The sequence below is a fragment of the Stegodyphus dumicola genome, chromosome 1, assembly GCF_044657685.1.
Source record: "Stegodyphus dumicola isolate Sdum_Otavi_A_Nest chromosome 1, ASM4465768v1".
NCBI classification, from domain to species: Eukaryota; Metazoa; Arthropoda; class Arachnida; order Araneae; family Eresidae; genus Stegodyphus; species Stegodyphus dumicola.
The window spans coordinates 95186429-95201060 of record NC_140768.1 but is presented as its reverse complement, the minus strand read 5'-3'; the positions used below and the strand labels follow the sequence as shown (position 1 = coordinate 95201060).

Genomic DNA, 14632 nt, shown 5'->3' with positions numbered 1-14632 from the left:
TAATTTCTGCATGCCATCTTACCAGATTTAAAATGATGATCTATAATCCGGAATCGCTGAAGTCCCGAAGAGTCCGGATTAAAGACTTTTGACCGTATAAACTCATGGCAGCTTGAGAGATAACTCACACAGTGATGTCCCAATGAAATTTTTATTTAAAACATTAGTAACTGAATATCAAATAGCATGGTAGCTTTTTATTTTAACACTATGCTTGGTAATGATTACAGGCTTCAGTTAATTGTGCTACAAAGGACTAGTGACCTCTGCACTTGTGATCAACACTTGTGAGTATGTCGATCACAAGTCAGAGGGTGAACCTGCTAATGACAAGTTCTCAGATCACACCAGTACAATAACAGACTTGCCACTTACAAAACTAAAAAATCAGGAGACTTTTCTACGAAATCAGAACTTTCTCAACGACAAATAGTTGTTAAATGATAAAAATATATACAAAGAAAATACACTTTTTAATAAAGAATTTAAATAATAACTAATTAAATGCTTAAAGTTCAGTTACTAATTCTTAAATGCAAATAGTACAAAAATACTTACGTGCAAAAGACATTTTTATCATTTGTATATTTTGATAGAATAATAATACTTAAACCAGTTCTTATACAAATGCTAAGAACGGGCAAATTTTGCTTTCACCGTGAAAGAAACTCTCTGGTGTTGGCCTGCTTTTACTAATAAAAGTTTTGCTATTGTGGCATTACTAATACTAGATCTAAATTTAGTCCTTGTCTTAGTAACAATACTGAAAATCCTCTCGGACTCTGCATTACTATGTAGAATATAGGTTCAGCTCATAATTTGCAAATGCAAATTTTCTAACATTAAAACCCTTTCGCGACTGTGCACCTTTGTTTAAGACACTCGTGTGGGATGGAAGGGAATCGAAGGCAGTCAACGTACAGGACAGAGGTTTTGCATTGCTAAGCCTAATTTTATAAAAAAAATCAGAAAAAAAAGTTTCGCTTCTAGCATCGTAATTTTTGGTATCATTTTAGATTATTACTTGAGCTCTTATACATGTTAAAATTAGCATTAATAATGTTTTTTTTTCTTTATTTTACACAAAAATATACTTAAAAAATTGCTTATCTTGGAAAATAATTTTCGGAAGCTTATTCAAATTATTTCAAAGTTGTAATTGATAAAATCCACCAATAAAGTTTAAAATTAATAAAACAACACAATAAAGACTATTTACAGTAAGAAGGAACAAAATTTTAAATGAAGACTGAGTGTGGTAAATCTCGAAGCACGGAGAAATATCACTTTCTAACTCTTTAGAAAACGAATCATCACTCTCATCTGCGTTAGTGAATAGTTCATTGACCATACGAGCATATTCTTCCTTTGATAAATAGTGCTTTCCCGCCATAATAGACTGGAGGTGAGGCTTTCCAAAATAAAAAGAGAAGAAACAGAAATATATCTGAAAGCAATGCAAAACGTAACAAGGCTCCACATACTAACCCTAAAAGACCGTACATAGTAGAAGAAAAAAATAGAATAAAAAAAGAAATTGGATATAAATCAGACATGCGAATGTTTTCATTAGCACGCAGCCATTTAAAGAGCTCACCTCTGTTTACGCTTTCCCTTGCCCCCATCCTCGTAAGAGCTGATGTGTAAATACCAGAGTCAAGCAGAATATATCAAACTCAAGGTCAGGAACCTAAAACTGCGTTCATTTCAAAACTAATGGTCTTAGGATGCCATTTAATGGTCTTCAGAAAAACGTTCCAGCTTAAAATGTGTATACGCATCTTCCTTCCTCTGAATGCAATCTCTAGTGATGCGTGGATAAGACGTTCTTAGGGAATGCATATATGGGACGCTCGTCCTGAAAAGGTTAAGAGCCTGCAACACTAGTCTTTAAGCCTACCATTACTGGTGTGTTGTGGGCACCAAGTACTAAGCAATTATCCACATGAATTGCATTTCTTTAGCTTCGCTATTAAAGCCTGTAAAATCTCCTTCTAAAGTGGAGACAGAATGTACGCAACACTAAATTTCTGAAGACTGGATTAAAGAAAAAAACAACAATTGGACAAAGTGTTGCCTCGGTATTACTGCTTCTATTTGTAGACAGGCAGAATAAAGCTGTTTTAATGCAATCAATAACTGAAAATTTATTTTTCAACAACTGCAGCTGTATTTGTCCCTGTACTTTTGCATTTTTTTAATGATTTTGTTGTTCAAAAACAGATTTCTAAATAAACCTGCAACATGATCCAATGCATTAATTGGCATGCAACAAAAACAGGTATTCTGCATTAACAATGTTTGTTCCCACAGAAAATTTTATTTCCCTTACCCAATACTACTCACTTTGTCCTTGCGTTTTTTTGTAAATGCATGTTTAAGAACCTCCGTCTTTCTACTGTAGGAATTTTAAAAATCGCAATGATGAATGAGACACATCGCAAATTCACAACACATTTTTTTGAAAAAATAATAGAAAAGTCATCTATGTACAGTTTTTGAAAAGTTCATGAGTATTTTACTTTTTTCTCAGACTTAACTAAAACAAAAATGGTAGTTCTTAAACAAATGAAATTCGTAATAATTTTTAATCTCCCACCCAAACCGAAAGAGTTGGCAACTCATTAATTAAACACGACTAATGAACTTACGAATATAGAACGAAGACTATAATTAATGTAAAATGTATGCAAATTAAATGTTCAAATAGCCTATGATAATCAGAATTTTTAGAACAAAATAAATCTAAGAATATAATTTTAAGTATCTGTAATATTACCAAAGTAATAAGACACAGCATTAACAATGAGTATAAAGAATACAATTTTTTGCTCCCATACTTATATATTTATTATATTTCTCTTGGATTTACAATTTATACTCATTAATGAAATTCATAAGGTAAAATTCAGAATACTAACATGAATCTGGCCACTCTCCCCAACATACAAATAACACAAATTATAGATAACAAAAGTATTGTATAAAATATTAAAAAAAGAAACTAAATGCACATACTTTTTGAATTTGGACAGCAAGTTCTCTTGTTGGAGCTAATATAAGAACTTGTATCTCTCTCACTTTTGTATTAAGGATCTGTAAAGCTCCAATGGAAAAGGTTGCAGTTTTACCGGTCCCAGACTGCGCTCTAGATTTAAGAAATGAAATTTTAGTAGTGCCTGCTTTTTTTCATTAACAACTTAAAATTTTGCAATATTTCACATATAAAAATGAATATAAATCACATATAAAAATGAATAATATACAGTACATAGTCCAAGATCCAGACTAACTGAGACTTTGGCAATTTCGGATTTGGGATGCTTCCATATATTAGATTGTTAGTTTAAATCTAGTAACGTGTCATGTAGAAATTACAAAATTAAAAACCCGAACTAGTGGTTTATGAAAAAATAATGAAGCATTTATAACCTTGGGAAAAAAGTCAAAATTAATTTGTTTTCTTTATTAAAACATTTCTTTCAATGCAAGTTGTTTAAAGTTGCTTTTTTTATGGCAATACTTTCCCTTTTATTCAGTATATATTAAGATATAATTTTTTATTCAGTTACAAAGCTCTGTTCTTCACGTTCTCTAACTACTGCTTTGAGAATTTCCACTTAATTGCCAATCAAAATACTTTCCTTCTCAGCCATCTCTCTATCAGCTTTTTCACTGTAAAAACCACCACATTTCTTTTTCAGTTTTAACTAAAATTAATTGATACCAATAAATTTAACTAAATTTTTAATTTTATGTTTTAACATATTGTAATACAGAATTTATTTGTTTTTATAAAAGTAGTTCTATTACATTCATATCCTTCAAAGTAATTTTGAAGGCAAATTATAAGGGCAGCACATACAAACACATTTTATGATTTGCTACTGTGTAATATTTATTTGCACTGAGTACCAGCAATGTATTTTATGTTGATTCTTGTGATGATACATGTGCTTACTATAACTTTTTTTGAGGGGTGGGGATATTTCTCACTAGAATACAAATTAGAATTGTGTATATTTAACTCAAGGGTTTTGAATGTTTAGCTCAGAGCTTGTGGCTACTATATCTTGCTCTTACTTTTGCCACCTCTGTTTAAAGTTGTATTCCAGCTTAAGTGCCTTATTAGCCAATGTTTTAAAATATGGTGTCGGTAATTTAGTATAACTAATTAAGCCAGCTTAATTTAGTCTATGTTATGTGTAGTCTTAGACTACATCATCTATATCTGAATTGTCTGTTATATTAATTTAAATACCCACAAGTGGTGGAAATGTCATTTATAGCACAAGTTGTGCCAATTCTGCTCAATTTAAGACTTGTTGGAAAATGTGCATTTTCTATTGCATCTGCACAGTGCTGAAGAGGTGAAAAGTTCAACATTGTACAATTCTGCCAATAGTATGTGAAGACTGTAAATCATCCCAATGTGCCTATCCGAGCATGTTTCTTTCTGGTTATCGACCAGTAGCCATGATTCTCTCCAGCATGGCGCAGCAATGTGATAAACGTAATCCTGACATGGAATATAGGCGTCAAAGACTAGATTAGGAATAGGAATCTAGCAGAGTGTCCTGGACTGCATTTATAGGAAGTATTGCATGGAATGGCAGTCAAGTACCTGCTGACCTACATGAATCAGCAATTAGACTCTACTGATATAATGCAGCAGCTTATACCAGTTAAGTTGCTAAAAACTTTCTGCACATGCGCATAATATGTTTATGCATGCGTGTTTAATGTATAACGGACGGTATAAGCTAAGCTAAAATTATCTAATTCAGTTAATGTTGCAGATTGCGTTGTTCCTTAATCTTCGAATTGGATTCGGCTTTTTATTTTTTGCAGACTGTTAGAGCAATTTTATAAAAGTAAGCTTGAACTATCGATTATGTCAAATAGAATTTCTGATACATATTTACTAATATGTAAAGGATCTACAAAGCGAAAGTATGTTTCGAAGTCCATTAAACAGAAAATGGAATTGCTGCAAAAAATGGATAAAGGCATAGCCTTTGATTACCTAATCATTCTGAAATATGTTTATCAATTTCACGCTGCTCTGCGGGGGGAGGAAACGACGCAATGAATTGGAAGTTGATCTGTCAGCACTATCCTTAGCTTCAGAGCAGATGTTTTTATTTTATTTGGCTTATAATTCTTTACTAAATGTAGTATTTCATCTCGATGTACTCGGTCTTTGATATGATTTAAATCAAGTTCCTCGTCATCATAATTCGCATCCGATAGTAAAGAAAGTGACACAGAGATACTGAAAATGAAAAAATTTCGATTGACAAATTAGTCGGTATTCTCGACACAGCAATTATAGGACTTGAACAGCGGAACATTGTAACTAAACAAGAAATTATGTCTGTTTAATAGAATTAAAGAGAAAGTATTATCACATGAAACGAAGCAACTTAAACAACTTACATTGAAAGAAATGTTTAATAAAGTAAACAAATAAATATTTAGCTTTTTCTTTTTGTAAATTTTGATACCCTTTAGATCATAATTGCTCTTTATTTCATAAATTACAGTTTCATATTTTTAATTTTATAATTTATGCATGCAATCTTACCATATTTAAACTGATGATCTATAAACCGGAATCGCCGAAGTCCCGACGAGTCCGGATTAACGACTTTTGATTGTATATCCTGTTCATTTGTTTTTTTGCTTAGCTCAAGGAAAGCAACCATTAAATTTAGGTTTCATTTAGATCACGTATGATCACTTTTGACAGGCAATTATGTTTTACACTATGAAAATACTCTTTACATCACCAAAAACCAAAGAATATGACTAAATAAAAGGCTATTTTAACTTGAGGTTAACAGCATTTTGTGAGTTGTTTAAACTATAATGATAATTTACCATTAGTGTAGTAGTTAATGCACGATTTTAGTGTATGATACACTCAACTCCAAGTTCCTATGGTACCAGCAAATCCAATGAAAAGCTTCAGCTTAGATAGTACATACACCTCGATGAAACTATGCAGAAAATCGAAAAGCAGAAGTTTGGTATTGACCTTTTTGGAAAATTTAGAAATGCATTTTTTATTACAGCCAATGCAGAATTGCAAAAGGTGACCATAGCAACGCTGCGCTACAAGGTAGAGCCCTAAATCAATTTAAAGGTTATCAGAAAATATTTACTAGGTGAACCATGAAGTGACAATTATAAGTTTTAAGTACTTAAAACTGCACATTTGAAAGGAATTTTCTGTGGTGAAAAATATAGTGAAGTTAGATTGGGAACTTTATTATAAATACCAGAAAATACCACAGAAAAGCAGATGAGTTAACAGATTTTATTAAGGAAGGTGCAGGTCGTAAATTTGTTGTATGGGGGGGGGAAAGATGAAGTTATTCAGTTATCACTACCCACGCTGCAAGGTTCTTTAATATACTAAGGTTAGGCCAGGAACGGAAAAAGCGTGCCATTGGTTGCTGGTAGTGACGTCACCCGGGAGACAAGATGCATCGGCCGACGCGTCTGCTACATGATTTTGGTAATGGAAAAAATGTAAACTAAAGCAAAATGATCATTTTATATGTGGTAGATACACCGGAAATACCGGGTATATACTTTCCGATTAAGTATTTTGTTAAAGAAAATATTTATTTTATGCACAGAATTCGTACGAATGCTGAAAATAATTGTAAACATTAAATTCTTTTCGTAAAGGAAAGCATTAGAAAATGAAAAACGATATTTAAGTTAATTAAGGGAAATAAATATTGTAAAACAAGGTATTTTTCAATATTTTTTCGTAGTATTGTTTGCACTAAATAAATCTTGTTGAAAAGAACACATGATGGCATAACTGCTAAGACCATGGTAAAAACATAATCAAAAAGTATTATTCTATTTATTTTCATTGCTCATGCACTTTTTTTAATACAAATGAACTTTAATAATTCCATGAGAAATATATGATCGTGTTTTTCAGTTTAAATTACATATCTCAACCAAAAATCTATATAAAAAGATTTGACTTAATAAATTCATATTTAAGTACCATAAAATTCTACAAATTTCTTAATATCCGTCATTATACTTTTAAATAGTATACTTATCGCATTCTTTTTAAAGTCACTTCATACTGATTCACTTCAGATTTTAGCAGAAGTGCATATATTTTCAGTATAATCTAAAAGTACTCTTATAATCCCTTACACTCCCAAGATTTCTATATAACATTTATCCTGACGTGATTATTTGCTATAGTAAATAATCTTCGATATTGGCCTCCTATTCTTCCTTCCATACATTAAAAATGGAACAATTAAAATACATTTTCTTACACATATACGCACAATAATAATAATAAACTTGCCCTACATCTTAGTTTCGGCCCACCAGCGGCCGAGCGGTAAAGTCGCTGAACACTGGTAGTTCGGTCCGAATCCCGCGAATGGGCTGGCTGCATGGGCGTTTTCGTGGTTTTCCTCATGTGTAACGTGTATACGAGCCAGTTTCCCTGAGAAAGTCCTCCACGAAGGCATCACACCTATTACGCAGATAGCCCTAGTGTGCTTTGCCATAATTAAATACACCACCACATCTTAATTTCAATTCAGTCTGTACACAAATTAAATATTTTTAATTACTAATGTATTTTTATCAGGTTGTTTCTTAAAATACTTTTGTTATACTCGAAATATGTGTTCAATATTGAATTATTTTTCTTTCTCTTATAATTAAAAACAAGTTACATGGAATCAAAATTAAAACATATGCAGCTGTTAAATAACACTGAACAGAATATTTTACTTACTCTTTCGCTATTTGTATTCTAGCATTATACACAAATTTGTTTTCCTTCAGGTTCAAGCATGTGTAAGTTATATCAATTAAATTACACCACACATACCTGTATGCATCAGTTAAATAACACTGAAGGAAATATGTCACTCACTCATTCGATGTTTGCATCATAGTCTGGTTGAGAAATTGCTCTTTCCTCACGGTGAGGCATGTCTCAGTTTACTTAGTTCGCAAAGCTTAACCCAGACGCTGCTTCAATACATAGAATTACGTTTGGGATGTAAAGAAAGTAACCAAAACATGTGAATGAAGTTGGATACGCGAATTTATTAACTAATCATTCAGGTACTCAGTTTTGTTAATGACACTGAATTTAAATATCTCACTACGATGTAAGTCTCATACACAAAATGAAGATTATGATAAAAAATGATTTAAAATGAGAAATTTTTTCAATTTAAATGTAAAATAGCAGTAAAATGAAAAATAAATGTAAAATTACATCACGGTTATGTATGAAAACTACATAAATTCATTAAAAAATAGTTATTTTATCTGGTTGTAAAGAGTGTTTTCCGCCAAAAAACGTATTAACGTGTATAATTCTGACACTACGCTATAGCACAATTTGCCACTTCCGCCTAGGTATAATAGCAAATTAACAACACAAATCAAATCAAACTGTTGATGCAACGAAAGTAAACAAACGCCAAGAACTAACGCTATCACCCACATGACGTCATGCGTATGTGGCATAACTTTCTCCCTGCACTGCGCATCGCTCTTGGGCCCCCCCTGCCCACGCTGTTCTTGCATATTCAAGATTTTTTGGAGCTCAAAAACTGGTAAGCTAGAACAACTTTTTGAATTAGTGGTAAAATTTAAAAGTTGCTGAGTGTCAGTAAATATATGCAAAAGAAAATACGAGGAAAGAGTCAACAAAAATCTTCAGAAGCCTGTAGTTGAGAGGGGTCTTAGATTTGATGGCAGCAGATGGTTTAGTACTTGGTAAACTTTTTTTTGTCAGCTAAAAGACAGCAATTGGGCTAGTCTATATTTTAGGGTACCCCTCGGATTATCGGCCAAATTGTTGTTTCATTTATGGTAACCTGAGTAGTTGAATGTTAAGGAAACCCTGTTATGACGTGATTGGTTGTAGTATGTGATTGTGGTGATTTTGACTGATGGGAATATATTTGTAAGGGCTTACTTAGGTATGGATGCTGGTTAGTAAGTAAGTTGATTATTTTGTGCTTTACTCTGTAAAATGCCTGCTGGTTTAATCTGAAGTTTCTGCACACTTTAGAATGACTGGGAAAGAAAACATTGATCGATTGGTGTGTAAATGAAGATTTAAATGGCTTCATTCACCTCTTGGTAAATTACGCAGTGAGATTTAAATATATCAACACTATGGAAAATATGTGGGGTGTAATAAAGACGAATTTGCGAAAAGAAATGCTACCGACACTCCGGAGGATATTTTTCATTTTTCCTTTTGTGGATTTATGTGGCGACCGCAGTATACAGATTTTAGTTTAGATAATTTTAAATAGTTTTTAGATGCTGCTAAAGAATTATGCGTGCCACACATATCGAAGAAACAGAAATTTTTAAATAAGTCAATATTTCCTTTGTGTACTGCGTAGATTAGATAACATGTGTTTCCATTATTATAATATTTCCTTGTTTGATTTAAAATGCAGTTTATTGAAGTTATATATTTTTTGGGTATTTTAACCAAGGGGTACGGTGTACCTTGAAATATATTTTTTTCCGGCAATTGCCAATACAGGTCTTAAATAAGGAAAAAGGGGGCTCATAAGAAGCCTTTAATCAAGGTAAGGATGCTGGGGTCAGAAAGATCAGTCACCCCAGAAGAAAGAAAAAGTCTCTCACATCCAATTAAACATGGTACTAATTAAAATTTTGCCACTCCCAGTGATTCAAATTGCATTAACCCTTCAGATACTTTATTGAACATGGGTGTGCAACATAGTTTTTAGTAGAAAATTTTGACTGGTTGTTTTTTCAGGAATAAAAGTGATAGCAGCATAGGAAAACCATTGCAAATATGTAGGGAAAATGAATTTAAATATGCGAGTTAAAAATGAGCACCAGAAGGCAGCTTTACGTGTGTGTTAAAAAACTTACAGTCAAATGTTATACTGGGGCTGAATTGCCGACATGAAAATTAACTTTTCTAACTTCCAAGTTCTATTACTTTCTACACTACTGAAAGTATTCAATGATTAACTGATTCAAGAAAAGCACAGTGTAGGTTCTGAAGAATTTAGTGCCCTTTTAACTGCTTTAAATGCACTATTTCAAAAGAATGCTTCTCAATATGTTTCAAAATTTAAAGTTAACAATCTTAGTTTATTTTTTAATGTATTTCTAATTTTTAATTTGGCATTTAAAATTAATTTGGTGGAAATTAGAAAAACATGGAAAATTTCAAAAATGAAAAACTGCAATTATATACAGTAAAATAATATTTATTTATCTTTATAAAGGACAAAATCTGGCAAATGCTACTATTATAGAATCAAATACTGACATTTTCTCATGCTTCACCCATATTTAACTGACTATTGTGCCATTTGATCGAAATTAGTTCTTCAATGAACACAAAGCAGTCAAAAAAGGAATCCTGAAACCATGAAATAAATTATTGGCATGAAGTCTTTCCCTGCCCACAATTTGTATCCCCAAATATTTCACCTTCCAAAAAACTATTGGCCACTTTTGTTCAGTGTGCAAAATTTTATGTTCTTAAATGGGGGAAGGAAAAACGTCATCCATTTTCACTTGACGGGAAGTTAAAAATGACCAATATTTTAGAGAGAAAAAGTAACACAGGAACAATATCATGCAGTCAAAGTAATTGACAATTTCGCAATCAAGACAGTCTGAAAACTAAATGCAATGCATGTTAAAAAGCCACCAATTAAGTTTGCCAATTCTAGCGACTAATCTTCTGATTTGGGAAGCTGACTAATATGGTCAAAAAAGTACCATTATTTATTTTTGTCTGTTTTCATTCTTTCCGGCTAATTCTCAAACACAGGCATTTTAAGTCCAGCATTTTGAAAGAACGAGCTGAATTTTTTCAAGTTACTCAGAAGTCACTTTTTAGTTAACACTGCAGCTGTAATCTGACTTCAGGAATCTTACTATATTGTTGGAAATTCAGTGCACGTGCACTCACGACTTAAGACTGCAAGTTTCATTCAAATTCAACTAAATTATTACTGTTAATTATAAAATAATTTTAATACAGTCAAAAGTCGTTAATCCGGACTCATCGGGACTTCGGCGATTCCGGATTATCGATCATCAGTTTAAATCTGGTAAGATGGCATGCAGAAATTATAAAATTAAAAATATGAAACCGTAATTTATGAAATAAAGAACAATTATGATCTAAAGGGTATCAAAATTTACAAAAAAAAAAAAAAAAAAAAAAGCTTAACATTTATTTGTTTACTTTATTAAACATTTCTTTCAATGTAAGTTGTTTAATTTGCTTCATTTTTTATGTGATAATACATTCTCTTTAATTCTTTAAACAGACATAATTTCTTTTTCAGTTACAAAGTTCCGCTGTTCAAGTCCTATAATTGCTGTGTCGAGAATACCGACTAATTTGTCAATTGAAATTTTTTCGTTTTTAATAACCTCTGTTACTTTCTTCGCTATCGGAAGCGAATTATAATGACGAGGAATTTGATTTAAATCATATCAAAGATGGAGTACATCGAGATGAAATACTACATTTAATAAGGAATTATAAGCCAAATAAAATAAAAACATCTGCCCTGAAGATAAGGATAGTGCTGACACATCAACTTCCAATTCATTGCGTGGCCCCGCGGCGTTAAAGATAAACAAACGTTAAAGTTTAGATAAACAAAGGATATGCCTTTATCCATTTTTTGTATAATGAACTTCGAAACATACTTTCGCTTTGTAGATCATTTACATATTAACAAATATATATCGGAAATTCTATTTGATATAATCGAAAGTTTAAGCTTACTTTTATAAAATTGCTCTTACAGTCTGCAAAAAATAATAAGCCGGATCCAATTTTTAAATTAAGGAACAACGCAATCATTAACATTAACTGAAATAGATAATTAGATAATTTTAGCTTATACGTCCATTATACATAAAACGCGCACGCGAAAACGTATTCTGCACTTGCGCACACTCATATGCGCAGTCATAAAAGGTCTTACGTGCACGCGTAAACGCCTATGCGCATGTGTCAACGCGGCGCATGCGCAGAAAGTTTTTAGTTTTGAGGTCCGGATTATAGATCATTCCGAATTATGGGTGTCCGGATTAACGACTTTTGACTGTATGTATATTTATGAAGTAATTAAAAAATGTTTACCTCCGATCATGTCAAAAACCTATTGATTTTAATGGCAAGTCATTGAATGTTTTGGTCTCCACTGCTTCGAAGCAGCGCATGGGGAAAACCAGGTAGGGCCACTCCTCTTATTTCCTACCTCCATGTAGCATAAGAGGAATAGTTGTTACCTCTGAACATGCGAATCCCCCATTGGGTTACCAATTTTGAACTCTTATCGTCATTGTTGGCAGTGTTTACATTTAGCGGGTTCTTTGCAGAAGTGCTTCCTGATGGAGTAACAGAAAATTTGCAAAATCACAGAGATAAATTTTAACAGCACAGGTTTGTCAAATATAGCAAAGTGGAGAAAAATCACATGATCTTATAACACTGCACACAATACCATTTCCTACATGATGCATTTAAAATTGAAAAGCGGAATTTTTTAAAAGGTAAACACAATGGAAAGAAACAATAAAACTTTTAAGTACACAGCATTAAAATTACTACACACTAAATTATAGGGTATACAAGAAATGCAATTTTATTTACTTATAAACAAAATACATACTCAAAATGCTAAATGATTGTTTTTAATTTTTTTAAATATTTACCCATCACAAGATAATAAAAATTAACTTACTGAGCAATAACATCATGCCCTTTTATAACAGGTTTTATAGCTTTTTGTTGAATAGCAGATGGTTTCTCAAATCCTAAAATAAAAAAATAAAATAGGATTATAAATTATATAAACTTACAAATGTTACAAAACAATTATAAATTATATAAACTTACAAATGTTATCTCAGATACAAGAATTAATATGTCACATTTAATTGTCCAGGAAAATATATTTCAGGGTACACCTTGGAGAAAATTGTCAATTTTTTTCAGGGGAAATCTCCGATAAGCGGTACTTGGCGCAATTGTTTCCGCTATCATGAATTGCAAAAAATCACCGAATCCCAGGGAGGAATTTTTTGATGCCAAGAGTGAAATGCATCAAGGTGCTTTCCAAAAATTCTCTCTTTAGCCCATTATCAGGGATAAAGCTCTGCCGGGCAAAAATCGTGCAAGGCAAAGTGTAGTGTTTGCGTTGAAAAGGTAAACCATACACACAGAACAAATTATAAATGATTAGTTATTGTTAAGAAAATCTACATACTTTTTTATCTTAGTATTTTAGATTATGATATATATAACTCCAGCATTATTAACTTTTATATTTCGATTTTTTTAAAATTTTTACTATTAATTTTAACAATTATCCATAATAATGGTTATACATGAAAAAAATAACATGAAACGTGTTCTTTATATAAATGCTGTAATGATCACGAAAATGCAATACATATCACATAGTTAAAGGTGAAAGTTTAAAAAATAAAATATGCATGTATTTTCACATCAATATTACATCCTCGAAATGCATTCCATGCTATTTAATCGTCATCTTGTCCAGCTTATGTTGGACATTACAGACTTTTTTATGAATATAATTTCGCTTAACAGGGTTTTTTTTATTCTTTTTTTCTAAGTGCAAAAATAGTTTTCATGTACGTAAACAAAGAAATGTAATCCTGAATTGCATAACTGTAGGATACAAGATTTGTAACAAGCTACACAACAAGATTTGTGTACAAGCTTTGGCTTTTCACGATGTTATGCAATTGTTTAAATTTTCGAAAGAGACCAATCAAATAGAACAGGATAAGGTTAATTGAATTTGTATTTATTCCATGAAAAGTTAAATCATAAAATATTATTTTTGTGTAATTTGAATGTTCTCTATAACAGGTTTCAATATTGTGGTTTCAAACTGGCAGCCCCCGGAGCAATTTTATGCAGTCGGCAAATGCATTTCAGTTGTGCATTTGTTGCAAATACAGTGGTGCAAAGTTTTCTGTTTTACTTATTTGAAGTTTGATTTTATACAGTACAAAGTCCAAAATCCAGACTTGTCAGAACTTCAGCGATTCCGGATATTAGATCCTAAATTTAAATCTGGTAAGATGGCATGTAGAAATTATACAACTAAAAATATTAAATAAAGAACAATTATGATATAAAGCAGTGGTTCTTAACCGGGGGTGCGGGAATGTATTTTTGGGGGTCCGGGAGAAGCCCCTAACAAACCATAAAAATCATTAAATATCATTTATTAAATTTCTTATAATAAAATATTTGAAATCTGCAAAATTGTCCGCAATATTGAAGCTCATAAAAATTGGTAGTACTTAGCTCACTTATCGGCAAAAGACATAGGAAAGAGCCGGTGCCGATGAGCGTATACACTACGCTACCAAAGAGCATGAAACGCTACAAACGAATGCGAACAGGCAGCTAGGTGATGGACAAAAGAAAAACTTTCTGGGAATACAAGCGGAGAACGTTATCCCAGCTTGTGCATGTGCTGCTCCAATGGAATCTACGGATTCACAAATTTGTATCTGCATCTACTGCTCCTGTGTTAGGTTGAGTCAA

The 14632-nt window shown here is 32.1% G+C and overlaps 1 protein-coding gene across 1 annotated transcript in view; it reads right to left on the bottom strand.

Annotated features, from left to right (window-relative positions):
- Positions 1-14632, bottom strand: part of LOC118198444 (eukaryotic initiation factor 4A-III-like) — a 61928-nt gene that overhangs the window by 37636 nt on the left and 9660 nt on the right. The window contains exons 2-3 of the mRNA XM_085817876.1: positions 12789-12861; positions 3019-3148 (exon numbers count right to left, since the gene is read on the bottom strand). Of these exons, the coding sequence (XP_085674002.1) occupies positions 3019-3148; positions 12789-12861 (203 nt within the window). The remainder of the gene's footprint in view (positions 1-3018; positions 3149-12788; positions 12862-14632) is intronic.